Here is a 23,484-nt window from a genome sequence, read left to right on the forward strand (position 1 = left end):
GGGTTCACATCTATTTCTGGTCTTGTTAAACCCATCATCTTCATGACTGAACTACCCAGTTCCTAGATTTCTAAAAGGACAGGACTGATCTTCTTGATTAGGCACAATTTGATTGCCTTTTGCTATCAAATGGATTCAGGGGCGTCATTATGGCTTAAGACCAATCTCTTACAAGAACTACCCATCAGTCATCATCTATTACATTTGAGAGGTGATTTCTAAGAAGCCTAGTATGGTTCACATCTAAGCTCAAATAGTGTCAGGAATGAGATGGAAGTTCTGGATTAAAGTAAGGCTGGATCTAAAAATTGTTAAATGCAGCCTGCCAGGAATATCATTCTGGGATCCCCGTAACTCTACTCCATTACCCATGAAACTCCAGTCTGGTGTCACTGCTACATACCATAGTAAGGATTATGGACCGTGTGTCTGTATTCTCCTCAAATTCTATGTTGAAATCTGATCTCCAGTGTGACAGATGTAGAGCCTTTAGGAGGTGATTTGGTCATAAAGGTGGAGCCCTCATGAATGGGATTAGTGCCCTTTTAAGAAGAGGCCAGAGACCTAGTTCTCTTTCAGCCATGTTGGCATCCTGGTCTCAGACTTCCCCACCGTGTTGGCATCCTGGTCTCAGACTTCCAGCCTCCAAAACTGTGTGAAATAAATTCCTATTGTCTACAGGCCACCCGGTCTATGTACTTCGTCGAAGCAGCTTGAACTAAGACAGTAATATTCCAATTTTATGAATTTAAAAGAAAATAATATATTCAGTAGGATGACAATAAGACAATAAAAGAACAGGAGACTACATAAAACACTAGCCTGTGTAAACCCTCCATTGTTATCAAGTCCTTTTACTATTTCAGTCTTGTAATTGCATTGCCATAAAAATGCAGGGTGACTGTTCAAATGTTAATAGTTTTGGTAATTTCTTATAGCCTACTGAGGTGATTTAACTGGGGAGATATTACATTACTTTTGATGAATAATGCAGTATTAAAAATTTTTTTATCACAAAAAAGTCATCCAAATGGAAATCATTTCCTTCAAAGCCTAGGATACATGAAAATAGATAATAACTTGAATTTTCTTGAGAATTTAAAAACGGAGGATAAATATGCACTCAAAATTTTGCTATAGTGAAACTAAATATTTAATGACCTCAACCTGTATGAACAATAAAATGATCAGAGTAGAAAAGCCATTGTTTTTCCATTCTGTTATTTCAAAGCTTAAGGAAAGAAAAATATATACTCATAAAAAATTAAAACAACAACAAAAAAACAAAACCCACTTTTGAAACACCTGGATTCTCCCTCATATACACTCTAAGGTTATCAAACTCTCACAGATGAGTTCCAAGACAATGTAAATTATAGAGAAATGCTTTTTTAAATACCTCAGTCGAAAGCAATAATCAAATTTCTTCACCAAAGATTAAACAGGAGTTTCTAATGACTAAGGTGATGCTATTTTGAGAAGCTATACTTTTAAAGACCTGGATTCACAGGTTAATTTTGCTTAAAAATGCAGAATATGGGGCAGCCCGGGCGGCTCAGCGTTTTAGCGCCACCTTCAGCCCAGGGTGTGATCCTGGAGACCTGGGATCAAGTCCCACGTCGGGCTCCCTGCATGGAGCCTGCTTCTCCATCTGCCTGTGCCTGTGCCTCTCTCTCTCTCTCTCTCTCTCTCTCTCTCTCTCTCTCTCATGAATAAATAAATAAAATCTTTAAAAAAATACAGAATATGTCACCTGGAAGAAAAGAACTTGGAAAGTCATTCAGTATTAACTGCTGTACCATAATCGGATGGGATCAACTTCAGGGCAAGGAATAGGGCCAGGGACCCAGAACACCTCAATAAGCAGCTGATGATCCTAATAGTTAAGTAGCAAATTCACATGTGAAGACTCACCTCAAATTCTGACCTATGTTTTTAGTAAGCCTGACTCTCAAACAGAAATTACCCATGTAAGAAGCAATCGCCCAGCATTATTTCTGATTTCAGGCTCTAAAAGAAAAAGGGAAAAGAAGGATAAAGTAGTTTGACAACCTAACGAGGCCGTAGAAAATAGGAAAGTATTGGAATCAGAGAGCTGGAAGGTCAAACTCTTTCTTTGTTTCTGACCTGCTGTCTGATAATGAAAGGGTTGCTTATATACCTCCAGGTTCATACCTTCACTGTTCTTATCTGGAAAAGGGGGACAATTAATTTTCTTAACTGGAGTTTTGTTGCGTTTTGTTTTCAAAATTAAATAATGAGTCAATGTGAAGTGTCTACGAGAGTATACGACCAACAGACGGGGCTCGATAATGTGATTATATAGAACTTTTTTTTCCTCATTATTATGAGATTTCAGGGTAGAAAATAGGATTGGATAGGCTGCTCTAGTGACTTGAAGAGTTATAACTGCATTGAAGTGATATCTGCACATCCTGGACCAAGTCTAAAAATTAAAAAAAAACAAAAACAAAAACAGACAAAACACTAGCACACACTTTCAGTTCTTTCCCGGTGCCCTTGCTCATAGCTCATTCTCCTCAATCCTCATCAATCAAGCTTAACCGGGCCACCTCTATTCCAAAAACAACTTCTAAATCTGCCTCTAGAGCAGAACTAGCAAGGCTCTCTAATTTTTCTGGCCATGGTCTATTAGTGTATTTTGACTCATCACTGGCCTAATCAGCAGTGGCCGACGGAGGGTGGCCCCCGGGTCAGCAGGTGCTGCACGCGCGCGCACGCGCGCGCACACACACACACACACACACACATGCCCCTTGGATTCAGAGAACAACCTACAATATCCCAGGTTCTCAGGAAATACTCAGACTTGCTGTTTGTTGAGTATATGAAGTATACAGGAAAGGTATGTTTTCTATGTTTTCTTTGTTTCTATGTTTTATTTAAGACTTGAGAACCCCTGGGCACGTGCTGTTTCACGGATCCTCTGCGCCCCTTGATGAGGTAGCCAGCACATGTTCAGAAAGGCTATACACTCGCTCAGTCTAGAAGTGCAGACAGGGCCTGAGAGATACTCTCTTTGTTCCTGGTGCCATATATATATATTTATTTTTTTTCAAACATGCAGTAAGCACTCAATAGTGTTAGCTGCTTTATTACTAAAGAAAAAGAGTCTGTGTTCAGATCTAATCTACTTCAGGTCACGATTCTCCTTATTAAATGACAACCATCTCATTATCAGGGAATTTTCTGCCTGACGGAGGACTGTTCCCTCAACATTTCAGTGGAACGTCCTTCTTATGTACCAATTTTACGACCACCTTCAGTATGCGTCTGTGCGTCACATGCCAGGTGCACAGAGCCCATTCTGGGCAGGGCTTTCTGGAACCACAAAAAGAAGCATGTCTTCCACTCACCAATTTCACTGCCAACAAGATGTTTCTGATACTAAAGGACTTGCTGGACATGCTGGTGAAGGAAAGGAATGCTGAATGTTGAGAGAATTGGACAATGATGGAGGACACAGGATAAAAGGGAAGGTCAGAATGCAAGAAGGGAGGAAGAAAATGAGAGAGCGTATTGATAAGGGCGTGACGTAAGCAGATATAGTGATGACTCAAAATGACAATCTTAATAATTAGATATTTAACATCCGGTTTCATAATGTGTACTGTATGTTTAATAAAGAATTTTAACCTTGCCCCTGAGAGAGGTCTGGACTTGGCCCCCAGCTTCTGGGAAGGAATTTCTAGGCTTTGATAGACCTGAGAGGGGGTGCTTAGTGGGCCTGGGGCTTTGGGCCAGCCAACCAGTAACAACTGGCTCTAGGTGCTTCTGTGTGTTTGTTTTCACCAGGCCGCACAAGCTTATCCTCCTAGGCAGCTGGAATCGGACTTCAGCCACAGGACTAGTCAATCATGCCCATGTGACAAAGCCCCAGCAAGGACTCCGGACACCATGGTGCGAGTGAGCCTTCCTGGTGAAACACGCTCTGTACCCACTGTCCCACATCAATGCCAGGAAAGCGACGCTGTCCAGGGCTCTGTGTGAAAAGGATGACGGGAGAGCTGCATCTGGACACCGCCCAGGCCCCATGCTTCTTCCCCTGGCTGACTTGAGTCTGGACCTTTTCCATGTAATAAGCCACAACTGTGAGAGTAACAGCTTTCAGTACGTTCTGTACATTCTAGTGAATTCTCAAAACCAAGGGTAGTTTGGGGAACCCCATCATCTTGCAATTAGTATCAGGATGGCTGCAGCCCCCTGCACTGAGCTCCTTCTAAACACAGTTGGCTAGCCAACTGCAATGGGTAATTTCCATTTACTTTTTCTTTCCACGGGTCACTCAGACTTCTTTGGGAAATCCTCCTCTGACTTCCAAATTTAAAGAATTGGGGAACTATCTTTTAGTTCATTTGGTTGTGCTTTTGCCAATCTACCTCTGTCGAACTCAGAAATGTATGTGCTCATCTGCCCACCTATTTATCGATCATCTTCCTAAAATCATTCTGCACTTGCTTTTTGTTTCAACTTATTCTCTATAGCTTTAGAAAGGGCAAAAATAACAGCACTCCTGAAATTTAAATTCTGGAGGGGGAGACAAATTCTGTAAAAAAATATATATATATTTTTTTCTGTAACATATTAAAAGATGATACGTGTGATGGAGAAAAAAATTAGAGTAGGCTGGGGCAACAGAAACAGCATTGGGAAGCAGTTGGCAATTTTAAGTTAGACCGTTAGGTAGTCTTCTCTGAGAAAATGAGAGTTTAGAAAAGCCCTAAGGAAATGGAAGGAATGAGCCACACAGGTATCTGGGGTGGGGGTTGGGGGGTGGGGGTAGGGGGATGAGGGGGGAAGAGGTCCAAGCAGACAGAAGAGACAAAACCCCTAAGTGAATGATTGTCATGCTCATAAGGGAGAGGCCAGTGTGCATATTAGGGGAAGGGGAAGAGACGGGAAGGTAGCAGAAGTAGAGCTTGGAGGTGGAGGGAGTTCATGCTGCATTAGGACTTCCTGACCTCTGAAGGGCCTTTCATTTTCACTCTGAGTACACTGGGAGCCAGTGGGTTCAGAGAACAGGGTTGATATGATCTGACTTACATTTTGAAAAGTATCCCTCTGGCCACGATGTTGGGAACCAAGTCCCACAAGGGTGGAAGCAAGAAACAGTAAAAAGCTTACTGCAGTGTTACAGACTGAATGTTTACAACACTCCCAAATTCATGTTGAAGCCTTAATGCTTAGTGTGGCTGTATTTGGAGATGGAGTCTCTAAGGGAAGTAATTAAAATTAATTGAGGTTGTAAGGATGGGGTCCTGATTTAATAGGGCCGAATAGGGTCAGTGTCCTTATAATAAGACACACCAGAGAGCTCTCTCCCTCCATTTCTCTCCCTTCCCTCAACCCCATGTACACACACCAGAGAAGTCCAAGGGAGGACATGAGAAGGTAGCCAAAATACAAAATAACACAAATATACTAGTACACTTTTCTTATAGGAAAGCTTATTCATATATTCATAAACATAGTCCTATATTCATAACTTCTCCGTAAATTCGAAAAATGATCTGGATTCAAATGTGGACATAATAATTGGCAAATTCGTTATGATTATTTCTCATTTATATAAAGTGCCAATGGACATTAATCAACTGAAAGGACCAGGACCGCAATTTCACAAAATAGGGGAATGTATCTGTTTATAGAAAGACAAAACGAGGCTGGGATACTGGAAATGCAGGGGCCTGGACAGCACAAAACCCAGGTGTAAGGGTAAAAGTCTCCCAGGTGCTTCCTTACACTATCGACAACAGAGGTTCAGTTTACCTCATCACAAAGGGGGTTTTGTTCTGTTTTCATTCAGGGACTTACCCCAAACATCTAGAACAGTGCACATAAATGGATGCTCGACAAGTATTTTATTGATGTGCAATGAATGCACTGGGCATGAACACTCAGAGGAAGTCGAAGGAGGCTTTTATCATTGTGAGATACACAGGCAGTCCCTTTGAAAAAAAATCAAGCTGGCTTCTACAGCCACAGAAACTGAATAGATAAAACCCAATATAATGGAACCAAGTCTCTAATACCAAGGGATGTGCATTGTGATTTCATCTCCTCTGCCTACTGTCTTGTTGTCTCTGCTTTCTTATTCTGTTCACAGCATGAAGCCAGATCTCAAAGGTTGAACAATTTGACATCTTTCTCTTAACTGTAGTAGTTTTTCACGTGGGTGCGTTATCCGTCAAAGAAAGCAGTACAGGCCTGAGGAGGGCAGATGATTGAACGATCTCTCCCTAGCTTGTAAACCACAAATTCAGAGAGAGAAATTTAAAGACAGTAGAGACCTGGCCTCGGTAACTGTTATGTATCAATCAGATGATGGCCGTTCAAAGATGGGGAGATCCTCTGGAGTAGGATGGCTGGGCAGCTTTCAAGCCCCATTCCAGGCAAGACGTAAGATTTTCATTTATCTTTTATTTTTTACATTCACATGGAATTGCATTTATTACAAACTTTACAGAGAATAACTAAGGAGATAATACTCAAAATGCTCTTATCACCTACCAGTTTCAAGTTTCAACTACCCAAAAATCAGTTTCAAAATCTGACTTTTGGGTCCTCACCCCTGTAAATTCATATAAAATTTATGCCTTCAAATAGAGCCTGGAATTTTAACTTTACACGTTACTTTTATAACCAATCTTTAAAAACTCGTGTACATTTGTTATAGTCCAACATAGCAGCCCTGACACTAACACATTCTATTCATTCAAAGTCAAATACTGATTCACCTCTTCATCTCTGTTTAAGTGGACTACTATTGGCCTCTTTAAACATATGCATCTATGTGATTTATGCTATGAAATCTCAGTCTTTATTTGCCTCAGTATTTTCTTCACAACCTTTATTAAACAAATACTTCATTATTTTATTGTATCTGACTTGTTACATATTTAAATAAAAATTTAGATCTTTCTGGAAGATCCATTCAACATCAAATATGTAATTTTTTCCTAAAATTTCTTTTCTGTATTATTTGTGCTCTGAAAATCATGCAACCTTCTCGTTTAAACCATCTGAATGGAAATTTTCTCTTATTTTTGGCCTCATCTTTTTTTTGCTGCTGTTGTTGTTTTTGGTTCAAAAATTTGCAATTTTGGAAATAGGTACCTGAAAAGATACCTATGAGTCTAATAATCTTGGGAAGTCCAAATGCTCATTCCTTGCCTTATTTTTCAACTCATGAGTTTTTGAAATTATTTTACTGAGTTGAAATCCATAAGTACACAATTAACCATTTTAAAGTGCACAATTCAGTGGCATTCATGCATCCACAAGGCTCTGCCAACGCCACCTCTCTCTAGTTTCAAAGTTTCATCACCCTAGAAGAATATCCTGTTATTAAGTAGTAACTCCCCATTTTCCCTGCCTCCATCTACTGGCAATCATGGCACTGTTGTCCATCTCTATGGATTTGCCTGTACTGGATAATTCTTATGAAAGGAATCATACACTGTGACCTTTTGTGTCCACTTCTTTTCACTCAATATCATGTTTTTGAAGTTCACCCACATTGTAGCATCCTAATAGTACTTAATCACTTTTATGGGTGAATAATATCCTATTGTGAGTATAAAGCACATTTTGATTATTTTGATTATCCATTCATCCACGAGAGGAAACCTGGGTTGTTTCTACTTTTTGCTATTAGAAATAATGCTGATATAAACATTTGTATGCAAGTTTCCATGTGAACATATGTTTTCACTAATCTTGCGTATATACCTCAAGGTATTGGTGGGTCATATGGGAATTCTATGTTTAACTTTTCAAGGAAGTGCCAAAGAGTTGTCCACAGAGGCTGCATCATTTTACATTCCCTGCCAGCAATATAAAAGCATTTCTATTTCTTCACATCCTCACCAACGCTTATTTCTTGTCTTTTGTTTTGTTTTACTATTACATGGCCATCCCGGTGTATGTGGAATGTATTTTATTGTTGTTTTTATTTATAGTTATTTAATGTCCAATAATGTTTCACATCACATTACATGCTTGTTTGCCAGCTGTATACTATCTTTGGAGGAAAAAAATGTCTATTAAAGTTCTTTGCCCATTTTTTAAATCTAGCTTTTGGTTTTTTTATCTTTGAAGTTTAAGAATTCTTTATTCAGTCAGGATATTAAATCCTTATCAGAGATACGATTAGCAAATATTTTCTCCCATATGTAAGTTGTCTTTTCACGGTTTTGATAATGTTCCTTGAGGCATAAAAGTTTTCAATTTTAATGAAATCCAATTTATTTATTTTTTTCTTTGTTACTCATGCTTTTGGTGTCAAATCTAAGACTCTATTGCTAGATCTAAGATAGTAAAGATTTGCCATGTTTTCTTCTAATAGCTTTACGGTTTCAGATTTTATATTATTAAAGTTTTGTATCCATTTGCTTTCACTGCTGTATCTGGAGTGAGGTAGAAGTCCAACTTCATTCCTTTGCATATGGTGGTCATCTATCTAGCTGCTGGTAAGGGCTGAAAATCCCATAGAATGGTCTTAACAATCACCATTGTTGAAAATCAATTCACATGAACATCTGAGTTTGTTTCTACCTTGCTTTTATCCTACTGACCTATACATCTACCCTTATGACACTACCACACTGTTTTGATTCATGCAGCTTTGTACTGAGTTTTGAAATTGGGAAGTCTGAAGTCACCAACTTTGTTTTTCTTTATCAATATTCTTTTGGCTATTTGAAGCCTCTTGCAATTCCCAATGAATCTGAGGACTGGATTTTTCTATTTCTGCAAAAAAAGGCCACTGGCCTTTCGAAAGGTATTGAACTGAATCTACAGATCACTTCAGAGATTATTCCCATTTTAATAGTATTGTTTTCTAATCCATGAACATGGGATATCTTTCCCATTTAATTTGTTTTTTAATTAGGTATTTAATCAGGTATTCTTTAATTTCTCTCAGCAAAATTTGACAGTTTTCCATGGATGGACAAGTCTTTTACCTACTTGGTTAGATTTATTCCTAGGCACTTTATTCTTTTGAAGCCACTGCAAATAGAATTATTTTCTTAATTTCCTTTTGAATTATTCATTGCTAGTGTTGAAAATCAAACTGATCTTTGTGCAATGATAAAAAGAGTAGCTAATGTTATGTAGTACATATTAAATGTCAGGCACTGTTCTAAAAGTTTTACATATTTATACCTTCAGAATACCAAAATGGGTTGCTATAGCCTATAAGATAAAGGTACACTGCATTAGCATGGCTTACAAGGCTCTTCTCATCTAGGCTTCAAACTATAATTCTGTCTAATGTATCTGCAATGACAGTGAAACAGCTCACTGTCACTGAGCACACTATGTGCTTTCATCCCTTGATGTTACTGCACAATCGGAACCTTTTAAGCTAGGATTTTTGCTTCATCTCATCTGTCTGAGAAACTCCCACTCATCCTTCAAGCCTCAGCCCAATAACTAGAACTGAGGGCACTCATTTAAAATAAAGCATATCGGGGGGAGTTAGATAGGGGGTTGGGTGAAATAGGTGAAGGGAATTAAGAGTACACTTATCATGACCATGATGAGCACTGAGTAATGATGTATACAGAATTGTTAAATCACTATATTATACACCTGAAATTAATATAATGCTGTTATGTTAATCATACTGGAATTAAGGTAAAAAACTTAACTTAAAAGAAAGAGACTGGGCACCTGGGGGGCTCAGTGGTTGAGCATCTGCCTTTGGCTCAGGGTGTGACCCTGGGGTCCTGGGATTGAGTCCTGCATCAGGCTCCCTGCATGGACCCTGCTTCTCCCTCTGCCTGTGTCCCTGGCCTCTCTGTGTGTCTCTGACGAATAAATAAATAAAATCTTTAAAAAAATAAAAAAATAAAAAGAGATTTAGCTCAAACAAAGATTTAAGCTACTTAAAAAGTTCTTGTTACCTTGTAACAGCTTGTATGTACCTCTTTTACAATGCACTAATCGGTGTTGCTATTATCTTTCTGCCTTTTCTGTTGCCCTCCACTATACTGAATCGCTTGAAAGTAAGGACTGTATTTTATATGTATCTGAGCCCTAGAGCCTGGTGCAATATCCAACTGAGTGGATTCTCAATAAAACTTTCCTAAATGAATGAGGTGGCCACACACAAAAAGACAGTCTACTTTGCACAAAATGTTTCAGCCTAGTTCATTCATCCAAAAAGCAGTCATTCTCCTGCCTGGTTTGTTTTATTTTTTTTTTTTGAATATTTTATTTATCTATTCGAGAGAGAGAGAGAGAAACTGAGAGAGTGAGTGAGAGAGAGCATGAATGAGGGAAGGTGCAGAGGGAGAAGCAGACCCCTGCCCCTTGCATGGTTTAAATCAAGAGAATTAGCTTTTTTATCAAACACACTAGTGGTGGTCAGTGAGGGATCTTTTCCCCCTCTTCCCGTTCTCTCTCTAACCGGAAATACAAAGATCATCTTTGTCCCTCTAAAAGCAAAACAAAGCAAAAATAAACATAGAAGGCCTAGAAATATAGCACTGTTAGGCTCCAAATCAAAGCCTCTAAGAATATTCTCCTTATCCTGACATGAAGGCAAGTAACGAAAAGCAAAATGAAAAGAAGAGTGAAACACAAAGAAGACCAAATGCATTTTGAGAAGATCTGAGTGGTGTCTACATGTCTTATTAACAGTGTGACCCTGACTCCATATTTTGTCTCCCTGAGGCTCAGCTTCCTCATCTACAAGGTGGAGACAGTCTGCCCTGCCCCACACACCACACATCATTGGTGTGAGTTATCAAGAGAGAGAATGCTTTTGAAAGTATGCTACAAAACATAATGCGCTGCACAAGGACGTGTGTAGCTATTCACTCACCGAACACAGTTCTTGCAGGCACAGATTCTCTGTTAAGCCAGAATGACACTTGGGAGAGAATGACAGTCATGATGCAAGGCAGATATGTCTGAATCACAAAATACCCAATTTTTCTTTTCAAGTGGAAATGAGCTGTCATTACGGTATATTCACCTAGAAGAAAAAATTTAAGAAGCTTAAGGAACTGTAATACTCAATAGTTTGAACATTTTGGAAATAGAACAGAGTTGAGAAAGAACAGTCCCTGATTTAAAAAAAAAAAAAAAAGAATTTATCACATATACAACATGAAAAATATAAACCTTTAAATGCCTCTTTAACATAGCAAGAATATTTAAAAGAGACTTTTAATATTACCGAGAAACTTGCACTACATGTCCAAGGTACGACATCTGTTTTTCTCTCCAGGTCATGCTCCCTGACCGAGGAGATACAGGATTCACAAAGGCTCTCTGGCCATAAATTATCTTACTTGCTCAGGTCTCACATCCCCACTGGAACCAACTTTAAGCCTCTGCTTTGATTGTTCTAACTCTCTGGCTTTTTAAAGCTTCCATGTCTGGCTGCATCTCTAAGACGGATCCAGTCTTTGGGCCCAAATTTTCCACTGTTGACCCTGTCACCAATTCTGAATCTCTCAGTGTTGTATGTCTACTCTCATCCGCTGCTGTCATTTCCATCTAATCCTGAGAACTACCCTCCTTTCTGCTCTCTGGGGTTATATCTGCCGGAGGTAAAGTCATCAGTTCAACACGGCTGCTTTTTCTAAGATGAGTGTGGCCCTTAGAAAGGGCATCAGCTTTCCCACACAGGCCAGTAGTAATGATCCATAAATCAAGAGGTGAATAGTCACAAGTTATCCAGAATAGAAGGAAAAGATTTCAAAAACTAGGAAAATTGTGTTATTGGTTGAAGGTAAAATTGGCTTGTCTAAAAAGACATGCACTTTTTGAATTTTTATTTTAGACCAGCATTTCTCAAACTTTATGCACATCTCCTTGGAATCTTGTTAAAATGCAGATCTGGATTTCATGAAGGGTCAGGTCTGAGACTGTAAATATCTAAAAAGCTCCTACAATCTATGCTACTAGTTCTTGGGCTCCAAGACCAAAACTTTTTAAGTAAACTAATATATTTCAGTGACTCTGACCCATCAATTTTCTTAGAAACTATTTTTTTTAGAGTCATTTTACTAACCTGTACTGGATTTAATTGTTTCCTTCCCAATTGATTGGCCCAGCAGATCATACTGATTTAACCTAGAGCCATCAGGAGCAACTTGTACTGAATCAGATGCATTGTAAGTCCAAATATAAGTGACCTCTGAGGTTGTATATGCATCTGTAGGAAATTAGAAAAAAAAATTAAGCACTTAGTAAGAACTACCAATAAAGTACAACATCAAAGGTTATATATTACATAGAATCACTATTATAAAAATTGATATATACAGATCATATTTTGTAAAGTAAAAAAAAAATCTTTGAAATTTACAATTTTCAATATTTACAGTGTGAAGCAGACCAAGAGAGAAAAATCATGATCATAGAGTATTTTCATTGTAACCACTTTGAGAAATGAACAACAAATTCCTCCTCAGAGCCTGCAAAAACCACTGCACCCTGTGATGGTTAAAATATCCTCCATAGTCCCAAAGTCATAGATGAAGACACTGGAATAACCTTACCTTGATCCAGGTTATAAATGGCTAAAGCCCATTTAAATGGTTTACTTGGGAATAGCAATCACTCATGAAGTATTTATAATTCAAAATGATACCACTCTCTGGACATAAAAGTTACATTATCATATGAGAATACTGACAAAATGCATTGTATTTATTTTAAGTACCATCTTTGTATTTAGTTCTGTAGGTTTTTCTTCAAAGCCTTCACCGAGTAACATGTAAAAATAGTGCTATAGTTTCATCAAGATATAAACAGTCCTTAAAACATGTTCATTTTGAAATTAATGCACACAGGCCTCGCTGGACTATACTTTCACAGCACCCCAGCTATGGATTGTCAGGAGACAACACTCAAACAGATATAACCTTCTGATTTGTTTGGTCAAAGATGAACAACTTAGCAGAATTTAGATGATTCTAGCACTGGAGGGCAGGAAGCATATCTTGTCTTAGCCATTCTCTGGCCCTGGCACCTCCTTCATGCCCGTGTGTCCCAGTGGGAGACAGCTGACCTCTCCATGCAGAAGTCTCTCCACAGTTGAATTAACAGTCAATTCTCGCTATACTACTGACTTTTTGAAGAACTTCTATGTACTTTTGCTCATGGGAATGTTTGTAAGTACTAGGTACTCTTGGTTCTTGAGCAAATTCAGCATCACAGCTACATTCTCAATTGAAAGAGAGAAAGGACTAGCTGTTTCCAGCAAGATCTCTGCCCTTAGATCTCTGGGACTCTGGAAAAGTTCATTTACCTGCCATCTACAAGTTTTCCAGGTTGATAACATTGTTCTGGGATGGCCCTGCTCCATACCTTGAGCCAAGGTCTACGATCACAGACCAATTCACATTTAAGCATCAGTCACAATAAAGTGAATGTTTATGAGTTTGTGTCTTACTTGTTGTGTGGTCTTTTAATGACATACTACAATGTTGTCAGGGTTCTGCATGTTGCTACTCAATGTTGTATCAGTGAAATACTGCTTTCATCGTACACATATTCACCTATATCCATAATTAAATTATATTCTGTAGAACAATTTTTGAAATAGGACTCTAAAAACAAAATTATGTGTATGTGCGTATCCTTATATGTGTGTACATATATTTTTTAATAGCAGATATATTCCTATATTTGCATATGGATGAATTCTAGTTACTCCAAAGTCTAAATTTGTATTAATTCCAATTAGTTGATCATTGATGATTCTGCTGCTAGGATTAAATAAGCAACATTAGTAATGTGGATAACTAGCAATCCATTTGCAGATCATTAAGTGGCTTGTTTTTTTCTCCCTATAAATGCACATCAGTAGTTGTGAATATTAATAAATTATGAACCTTTTAAGTATAATGATTCCACTTCTGAATTTTGATGTTTACTTTTAAACATAAATAAGAGAAAATGGAATCCCACAAATGCAGTGACATTTCCAAGAAACTAGTGAGATACTGAGGAGTAGGGATTTGTTCATGTCTACACTCCTTGCACCTAGTACAGAGCCTGTCACCCAGAAAAAGTTCTCGGTTCATTCCTGCTAGATTAATCAATAAACCCATACTATTTTAATTATGTTATTTACTTTTGTTATTTACTTTCATGGAAATCTGCATAATAGCCCAAGAATATGTTAAAGAAGATGACTGATACTCCCAGTGTCTCCTATGAAAAAGCAATTATAGCATTTCATTAGTTAGACAGGAATATGTTTTTTAGATTTTGAGTCTGGTGAGAGAAGATAGAGCAGAAAGTCGTATAATGCAGCTTAGAGGCACTCCCAGTCCACCAACACACATATAAGCCAGGAGACCACTGCAGTGTTTTTCAGTAAAGTATAAAAGCAGAGAAAGATAGTGTGTTGTACAAATCTCACTATAAATTCCATCCCTAAGTTAGATTTTCATTAAATAATTCCACTTAATTCTGTTACATAATCCATTTTCAAGTCCTAATCTGCATTGAACATCAAATGCATACTGACTGATTCTTAATATTTGCCAACCAGAAAAAAAAATCCCCAAATCATTTCTAATTATTAATTTTATCCCTGAAGATGATTTATAATTTTGACTAATGCACAGAATACAGCCAGACTCCCATTTAGGAACTTTTAAGTCATGTTAAACAGCAAGAGGCTATATAAAGATGTGAGGCAACAGAAATAAAGCAAAATAAACATGAATTCAAAATTATAAACATACAAAAAGATGCTCCTTTAAGAACAAAGATAAATTTCCAGAAATTCTATCATTATAGGGAGCGTTTAAGCAAGAGAGAAATAAATGACTAGAAGAAAAAGCCATGGTTGCTTCTGTCAAAATCTGTTGTGCTAACATTATAAAGTTTGGATTAGCTTGTTAATTAATCTATTACACCATGCTTAATGCACACCTCTCCTTTTTTTTTTTTTTTTTTTTTTTTTTTTTTTTTTTTTTTTGAGAGACAGAGAGAAAGAGAGAGAGAGAGAATGGGTGTGAACGGGGAGGTGGGGCAGAGGGGGAGAGAGGGATTCTCAGGCAGGCTCCAAGCTCTGAGTGCAGAACCTGAGGCAGGGCTCAATCTCAAAACCCTGAGAACATGAACTGAGCCAAATCAAGAATCAGATGTTTAACCTTCTGTGCCACTCAGGTGCCCCCTAAAGTCCATTTTTTTTAACACTTAGTTATCAACCACCTACTCTTGGCAAGGATAAGTAAAAGAATATACAAAACAAATTGTTTAGTCAATGTGTCAGAAAATAAACATGAAGAAAATGAAACAAAAAGCAATTACTAAAAGAATTCCTAACAATAAACTCTGTGTGTTGTCTATATTGCTTCTAGATACAGAAAGTCATGCATGTATTTCACTACTTTGTGGCTACACGACAAGGGATTTTAAAATTTTATTTAAACTATTTTCAGGCATATTTATTTAATATTCAGAATTGAGACATCACATCATTTATATTTGGTGCCTTAATGGCAATAACTTGTCCACTGAAAAATTCCTTTCCTTCTTATACCAATACCGCATTTCGAATAAATCCTTTCCTTTGGTTAGCAAGGCTTTTCAATTTTCTCTTTAATGCCATTTATGTAATGCAAATGAGTTTTTCTCTGCTGCATCTGCTGTAGTTTTTTTCCGCATCATGTTTACGTTGTATAACATGATTGACTATCTTAAATAATTTTGGAAAAAATGCCAGTATTGAAGTGATGGTTTCCATGACAATAAAAGAAGGCTTTGTAGTTAAACAAAGAAGAGATTCGCAAAGAAAATTGAGAGCTGACACCTTTTGTAAGAATGAACAGAACAAACAAGATTGAACTTCTCATTCCATGAAACTATGGTCATCAAAATAATTAGAGGAGTTTGCATTCATCTTAGCCATCATTCTCTTCTCTTTTCTTTCACTTGGTAGTCTGTGGGGTGAAGGCATCTATTCAATCATACATATTTCTAACCAGGTAAGGGAACTGAATTTTTGTTCAAGTGAATGAAAAGTCAAAAGGTGCCCTGCATGGATAAAGATGGGGATACCAGAAAGAGCAAGGTTTCTGAAAAGGTCAGGTGATGGGACATGCTAACACAAGAGAGAAGCTGCTTTAGAACTGTGTCTGTGGATTTATCGTGAACTTGCCCTAAATGTGGGCCTAGGGAGATGATTTGACCTTCCCTCTTTTCAATTATTCCAGGAGAATGAATGTTTCTGCTTGACATACAAGATATAACCTCAGTGACCTAGAGAATGGCCAAATGCACAGAGCCTTTTCTAAAATATTTTATGTAAGCACAAGGTGCCTAAACATAGCAATCCCGTTACATCATCTCCTTCAAGTTTATTTTAGGAAATTTTTAAAAATCCTTTCCATTAGTTGGAAAATAGGAAGATAATAATAGCACAGATCTGGCTTCTGTGCCTGCCACTTGCAACAGGCTGATTACTACCTTAATAAACAATAGAATCTATCCTTTACAGTTCATTCTTAGTTACAAAAAAAAAATGTATTTTGCATTTTTAAGGAGCTAGTGCTTGGAAAAGAAGGTAAATGACACGGTCTTGACCTTCATTAGGAGCTCTTGGACTACCTTTATCCATGTATAGAAACACTGTTCTTTACTAGCAGTAAAGCAAGTGAGATTTTAAACACTGTGATTAAAATACAATGATATTTGAGAGTACAACTGGGCTAGCCAATTAGTTCCTTGAGTAAAACCAGCAAGTCTTTTACTTCTATGTCTTTTTGGGCAAATATTAAGCATTCCACAGTATGAGAAGCAACTGTACAGGGAAGCAATGCTGCTGCCTACCCTTGATTTGACAGACCCAGAATACGTATCTTCATCCCCATACTTACAGCTGCCAAATTTCAGAGGACATGAATGAGCATCCATAGGAAAATCCTCCAAATGCATTGGACATTCAGCTTGAACCGTAAGCCTAAAAGCAAAAATTTCACTCTTTGTTTAAGTAAATTGACAAGTCAAGACTCCTTGCTGTTCTCAACAGCATCCAGGATGAGGTACGATCTTCATTATAGCATTGTATTAGGCTAATGCACATTTAAATGTTCTCTTTCAGGTTTAGGTGATCCTTCGGAAGACATTAGCATATGCAAAATATGAACTCAAGTAGCAATATTTATTTACACATATACTTAACCATTTGGAACTCTGTGGTTTGTTAAGTAGTAAAGAAGTTATATACACATTTTTGAAGGGCTATTTTCACATTAACATTCACTATTAACATTTGAAATCCTAGAGAAAGAAAAGAAAAAATCTCTATTACGAAAAGAATGTTATTTTCCTCCCTCACGTCATCAGCAATCATACAGCAAAACTGATATAAGAATTCAATACTAGCTCACAGGACTCCCTCCAAAAATATGTAAACTATGAAGGAGTATCACATGCTATATACAGGTACATGGATTTAAATATACAAGTAGATATAGATAATATATAGATGTGGCTCTTAGAGATATCTTGTTCAAACTAGACTATTGCCTAAAATATGGGCACGAGTTATGTATTGTCCAATAATTTTTTTTCTGTATCTACATGATCACATTAAAGAGTAATCACAGCAAACTTGTTATAAAGACAGTCATCAATTACTCCATTTCACACACAAGTAAAATGGATAGAAAAGGTATTAAACTGAACTTCTAGAAGACTCTTATGATGAACAAAACAAATGTGGCCAACAATTTAATTATAACTTATGTACTTCTAAGAGAGTATTTAAGTAGAACTCCATGCAATATTTTCCAGAACTCTGTGTGTTCTCTGCCAACATTTTGTTTAAAGCCAAAATTTCCAATCATTGTCATAACCCACAGGAATGTTCAGAGTGTAAAACCAACAGAGACACTGCTTCTGTATTTTAAGATTCAGAGAGAGCTAGCACTTCCATTTTAGGCAATGGTCATTTAGTAATGAGTCCTTAAGAGTTTTTTCTTTAAAGATCAGGATTGTATTTTTGCCCCTTGTTAAATAATTTACACAACTGAAACCCACTACCTAACATTTCATATGAAATAATAACACGCCACATGTCCAGAATACATGTCTAATCTATATTTAATGTTGATAAAGTTAACTCATGCTTTAAAGCCTTTATTGAACATTTAAATTTTAGATTACACATCACTCTATTAGATTTGTGATTGTTTTCTTTCTTATATAAGTAACTTATTTTAAAAGATTAATTCATGAGAAGAGTTAAAATGGAATAGTTGCTATACTACATAAATATATATATAAACATACAGTCACCAATTGTATATTTCTTTAATTTTTTTAAGATTCTGTTTATTTATTTATTTGAGAGAGAGACAGAGCATGAGCAGGGGGAGGGACAGATGGAGAGGGAGACAAGCAGACTCACTGCTGAGCTGGGAGCCTGATGTGGGGCTCGATCCCAGAACCCTGCGATCTTGACCTGGGCCAAAGTCAGACCCATAACCAACTGAACTACCTAGTTACCCCTATTTAGATAAATTTTTAATGGTTGAATCAAATGAAATTTATGCTACATGATACTATTTCACTTACAAAATGGCAATTTGTATTGTTCAATCTAATATATATGCTTATAGTACATAAGCCTTATTAAATAAAAACTACCTTTTAAAATAAAGTGAGTTTTTTTCCTTTAGATTGACTTTATTAGAAGGATCAAATATTAAGTAATAGCTTGCTTAAAAATCACTTGGAATTTTGATGGCATATCTGATTAAATATTAAAAATAAAAGTATGTGATGGTATAAAGGACATTTTAAATCATGATGTTCAAGCTGTACTTAATTAAAATGTAATGTAAAAAAAGAAAATAGGCAATAATCATCAGTTCTTAATAGTTAAGGCAATGCTTAGTTTTTAACACTTAAGATGAGAATCAATCTCATAAACACTAACTTACTTAGTTTTTTTTTAGAGAAAATGCATGTGAATGTGTGCGAGGTGGGGAGGGTGGAGGCGGCTAGAGAGAGAATCTTAGGCAGGCTCCATGCCCAGCACAAAGCCCAACATGGGGCTGGATCTCACTCACAGCCCTAAGATCATGACCTGAGCAGAAATCAAGAGTCAGATGCCTGACCGACTGAGTCACTCTCACACTCCTATTTTATCTTATTTTAATATCCAGGGATTTACAAAGCACACTGTGGTTACCTCAATAATCTGCTATAAAAATGTTTATTGTTCTACTACTTGACAACTAGGTTGGCTGGTTGTTTAATACATGGGTTTCTCAATATTTAAATGCAACATCTCAAGCCTAAAAACATACCTCATTGTGTACAGCAGAGTCCCATCATCCTGGATTCGAAGAAGCTTGTTTGGCATTGTCATATTATGAGCCACTGATTTTTTCCCATTGTGAAAGAAGGTATCAGGGGTCCAGATTTTGCTAGCCATTAAATTGTTAAGTCGAAGAATGTTCATAGGACCTTTAAATTTTAACCGTTCATCTTTCCATTTTTGCCGAAAAAAAACATCAATTGTATATTCCTGAAATATAAAATAGAATTCTTTGGAAAATAATAAATGTTTTCAGATACAAGGTCACTATAAAATTCCAACAAAAATAATAATATAGTTTAACAAAAAGAGACTACTATGCTGAGAGAAGCAGATTCTGAAAGATGATTTCTTTACCAATAAACGTTGCCACTTACAATGAGATAACCACGTGTGTTTACACAATTGGCTACATATTAAGAAAAGAAAAAATAAATATATTTTATTCTGGCCTCTTTTAATTAAACAAGGTCTTAAGCTGCTTTACTGCATCCTATGACTTACAAGTGTGGGAGAGGAGCATGCTTGGAGCAGGGTCTCAGATGGTGTTCTAAGTAGTTTATCTCAAAAAAGCGTAAGCAGGCAGCCTTCTCAGTAACCCATTCCCCCACCCCCCAGCAATAAAAAAGAAGGAAAAAAAGAAACAACTGTCAAATGTGTATGAGTCATCATCTGCTGATGCCAAAGGAACTATAAAATATCATATTTCTTTTTTCTAAAAAAATGGTGAGATACTATGTTGCTAGCAAGAACAGGCGATGACAATTTCAATAAAGCTTATTTTATAAAATTAGTCGTAATAAAAATACTTTGACAAGTTATTGTAATACTTAAAATACAAATATTTTGCAAATAAACACAGGTTAAAATGTACTCTTGAATATTCGTACAGATGAGCTAGCAATCGATTCCTATTTTATTACTGTCCAACACTTTAAGGTAGCTTCACTTTCTCACCCTCTCTTTCTCATTTCCCTGCTCCCTGCCTTCCTCCTCTCGCTCTGTCTTCCTTAGAAGAGAATGTATAGAATTCAGACTACAGGAACAATTCACAATTGTGATTAATACTGACAACATATTAGATATTAACATTTTTGTCAATGTGTGTTTGTGCAAACACACAATAGATAACCAAAATATTCAATTACACACCTGAGAATGGTAATTCAGCAACTGTCCTTTGAGCCTAAAGCCACAGTCCTCACATTTGAAATAAGCACCTTAGCAACTGGGAATTTCATTTAACTAAAATTATGCATATAAAAAAAGGACACATTAAAAAGGCCATATGCTTATGAAAATATAAAATTATTTGTACACATTTCAATCAAGTAAATGATTCCCAGTGATTTCTCGAAAACTGAATGGATGAAAAGAATAAGTACCAGCAATAGGTCATGACATATCAACCGGAAATGAGCAATGGCTTTGGGCTGCGTCTCCCTGATCTTTAGAAGAAAATTTCATGATTGAATTGAAACCCACTCTCAGTGGTTTAGTCCTTTTTAAAAATGTTTAATTCCATATAGATATAGTTTTTTTTTAAACATCTAGATTAAGAGATGAGTCTTCACTATTTAAGTTTTTATTCAAGTGTTTCTTTTCAGCTATGGCTTCCTCAAATCTAAGCCTAATGTGAATACATAGGACATTTATCTGTCCAGGAAAATTGAATGCATTTTACAACTTCTTATAAAACCTAAATTCAAATTTTCCATTTCTGTAAAATTATGATAGGTTTTATCTGTTTCAGAAGCTGTCACTAGGGCAATCATTTCCTGCAGATTACATAGGAGATATGCAAGGTTTATAAACAGCAGGTTTCAGATGAATTCTTCTTTAAGAAGTGGTTTCAGCAACACTGTTTCTGAGCCTTCACGGTGTCTCAAGTGTCAACCTATCCAGAGTGATCTGTCCCTTTTTCTCCCCCATCCCACTCCAATCAGGCACTCATGTTATGTTGTAGGCAATTTTAACAATCCCCGCTTCTTTCCATTTCTCACCGAAAGCAAGTTTCCTACCTGCCTGAATCAGAAATTGCTCACAATCATACTCCCAGTCCCTGGAACACCCAGAAAAAACAGTCAGCTGTTTATGTATCTTTATTACTCACAGAGCTTCCTATTCCTACAAGATCCCATGCTGCAATTGATAGTCGTTCCTCTCTCTCCTGACAAGCTTGTAAATCTTCACAAAAGGCACCATAGCTTTCATTTGTGTATTACCTTAGTTTGTCTTCAGATGTATACAAGAGTATAAAGAATATCATTACATCTCGAAGCCATTACCAGCAGAAATGCCAACACAAATATCACTGAAGTCTTCTCTCACACTGATTCCTCCTCAATCATATTCCCCTACTCTCTGAGAAAATATTTATCTCGGATTTGGTGTTTATCATTCCCAAACATGTGCTTAAATATTCACTACATAAATATGTGTGTTTCTATATCACATTTTCAACATTCATGTAAGTGGCATCAGAGAGCATGTATACTTTCCTGACATTGATTCTTTAAGTTACATGATTGAAATTCATTAATGGCAATATATCTAGTACTTTGATTCATTTTCATTGCTACATAGCAGTATCATTTAAGAGTATTTCATAATATTCCTCCTTTTTCTATGTTCTTAATTTTTTTTCCTATTTCCAATCTGTCACTATTGCAAGAAATACTGCCGAGAACATTATTATATTATGCTTTTAGGACAAAGGCCCAAGAATTACTCTAAACCAGAAGTCGGTAAACGTTCTTCATAAAGGGCCAATCAGTAAACACTGTAGGCTTTACATGCACATGATATCACAACCACCCAACTTTGATGTTATAACTTTGTTGTTGTTGTTGTTATTATTATTATTTGTCAAATATCAACAATACATAAATAAGTCACTGTGGCTATATTCCATTAAGTCTTTATTTATAAAAATAGATAACTGACAGGATTTGGCCCGTGGACCACAGTAGGCCCACCACTTCTCCAGAGTAAATCTACAAGTGGTATTACCAGAACATACTGTATATGCATGCTCAACATATTTTCAAATTGAAATCCTAGAGTTCTGTACACATAAAGTCTCTTGTTTCTCTACAACTCGATATAAATACAATATTTCATTTTAGCCATTATGATCAATGATTACTGATACTGCTACCATCTGAATCTCCCTATAGAGTAGTGAAATTTAACAGTTTCATGTATTTATTAAGACCTCTAGTTTTCTCTTTCATGAAGCATCTATTCATTTCATGTACTCAGTTTCCTTTTAGGTTGTATTTTCTTATTGAGTCATAGAAACTACTCACATTTTCTACATATAAATATTTTATTAAATATGTTACCCAGTAAAAATTATAATAAAGATTATAAAGCTATGCGAATATCATAAACATATCCCTGTACATTTCATCTAAGATGTAAAAGTTCTGTCTTTGACATTTAGGTCCTGGAATTATTATTTATCACATGAGATAAAGATTCAACGTTGTTTTTTTGTTTGTTTGTTTCTAAATGGAAACACAACTTTCTAGTACCATTTTATCAACTGGTCCATCTTTCCCCCACAGATCTATAATGGCATTATTTTTCTTATGTATATAGTGTCCACATAGGTACGGACAGGTTTATGAGATTGCTCTTCTTTTCTATTGTTTATCTATCCCTGCATTAATTCCAAAGTCTTGATTACACCACCTATATAATAAGTATAATTAATAGTATTTTCATTATTATTCATTCAAAGACAATTTTTAATTCCCATTATGACTTTTCTTTTTCTTTATGTAGGAGATACATGTGAAGTGAGACACTGAGAGACACTGTGAAGTGTTTTTGTATTTCCAGATGTGTTGCTTTATTTTTGTCACTGATGTTTAATTTTGATGCATTTTTTTAAAGATTTTTTATTTATTTATTCATAGAGACACAGAGAGAATGAGAGGCAGAGACACAGGCAGAGGTAGAAGCAGGCTCCATGCAGAGATCCCGACGTGGGACTCGATCCAGGTTCTCCAGGATCATGCCCTGGGCTGCAGGCGGCACTAAACCGCTGCGCCACCGGGGCTGCCCTAATTTTGCTGCATTTTAATAAGAGACTATGTTCCGGGATGTTTGGGTGGCTCAGCGGTTGAGCATCTGCCTTCAGCTCA

At 36.7% G+C, this 23,484-nt stretch overlaps 1 protein-coding gene across 20 annotated transcripts in view; it reads right to left on the reverse strand.

Moving 5' to 3' along the window:
* The window catches only part of GABRA2 (gamma-aminobutyric acid type A receptor subunit alpha2), a 162,046-nt gene that overhangs the window by 71,451 nt on the left and 67,111 nt on the right, over positions 1–23,484 (reverse strand). For all 20 annotated transcript variants that reach the window (XR_013352152.1, XR_013352151.1, XR_013352150.1 and 17 more), the window contains 4 exons: positions 19,320–19,540; positions 16,881–16,963; positions 12,053–12,196; positions 10,856–11,008 (listed from right to left, as the gene is read on the reverse strand). Coding sequence is in view for 13 of the 20 variants with exons in the window: in XM_077847903.1 (XP_077704029.1) it covers positions 10,856–11,008; positions 12,053–12,196; positions 16,881–16,963; positions 19,320–19,540 (601 nt within the window). In the remaining 7 variants the exon portion in view is untranslated. The remainder of the gene's footprint in view (positions 1–10,855; positions 11,009–12,052; positions 12,197–16,880; positions 16,964–19,319; positions 19,541–23,484) is intronic.

Source organism: Canis aureus, chromosome 14 (assembly GCF_053574225.1).
Source record: "Canis aureus isolate CA01 chromosome 14, VMU_Caureus_v.1.0, whole genome shotgun sequence".
Taxonomy (NCBI): Eukaryota; Metazoa; Chordata; class Mammalia; order Carnivora; family Canidae; genus Canis; species Canis aureus.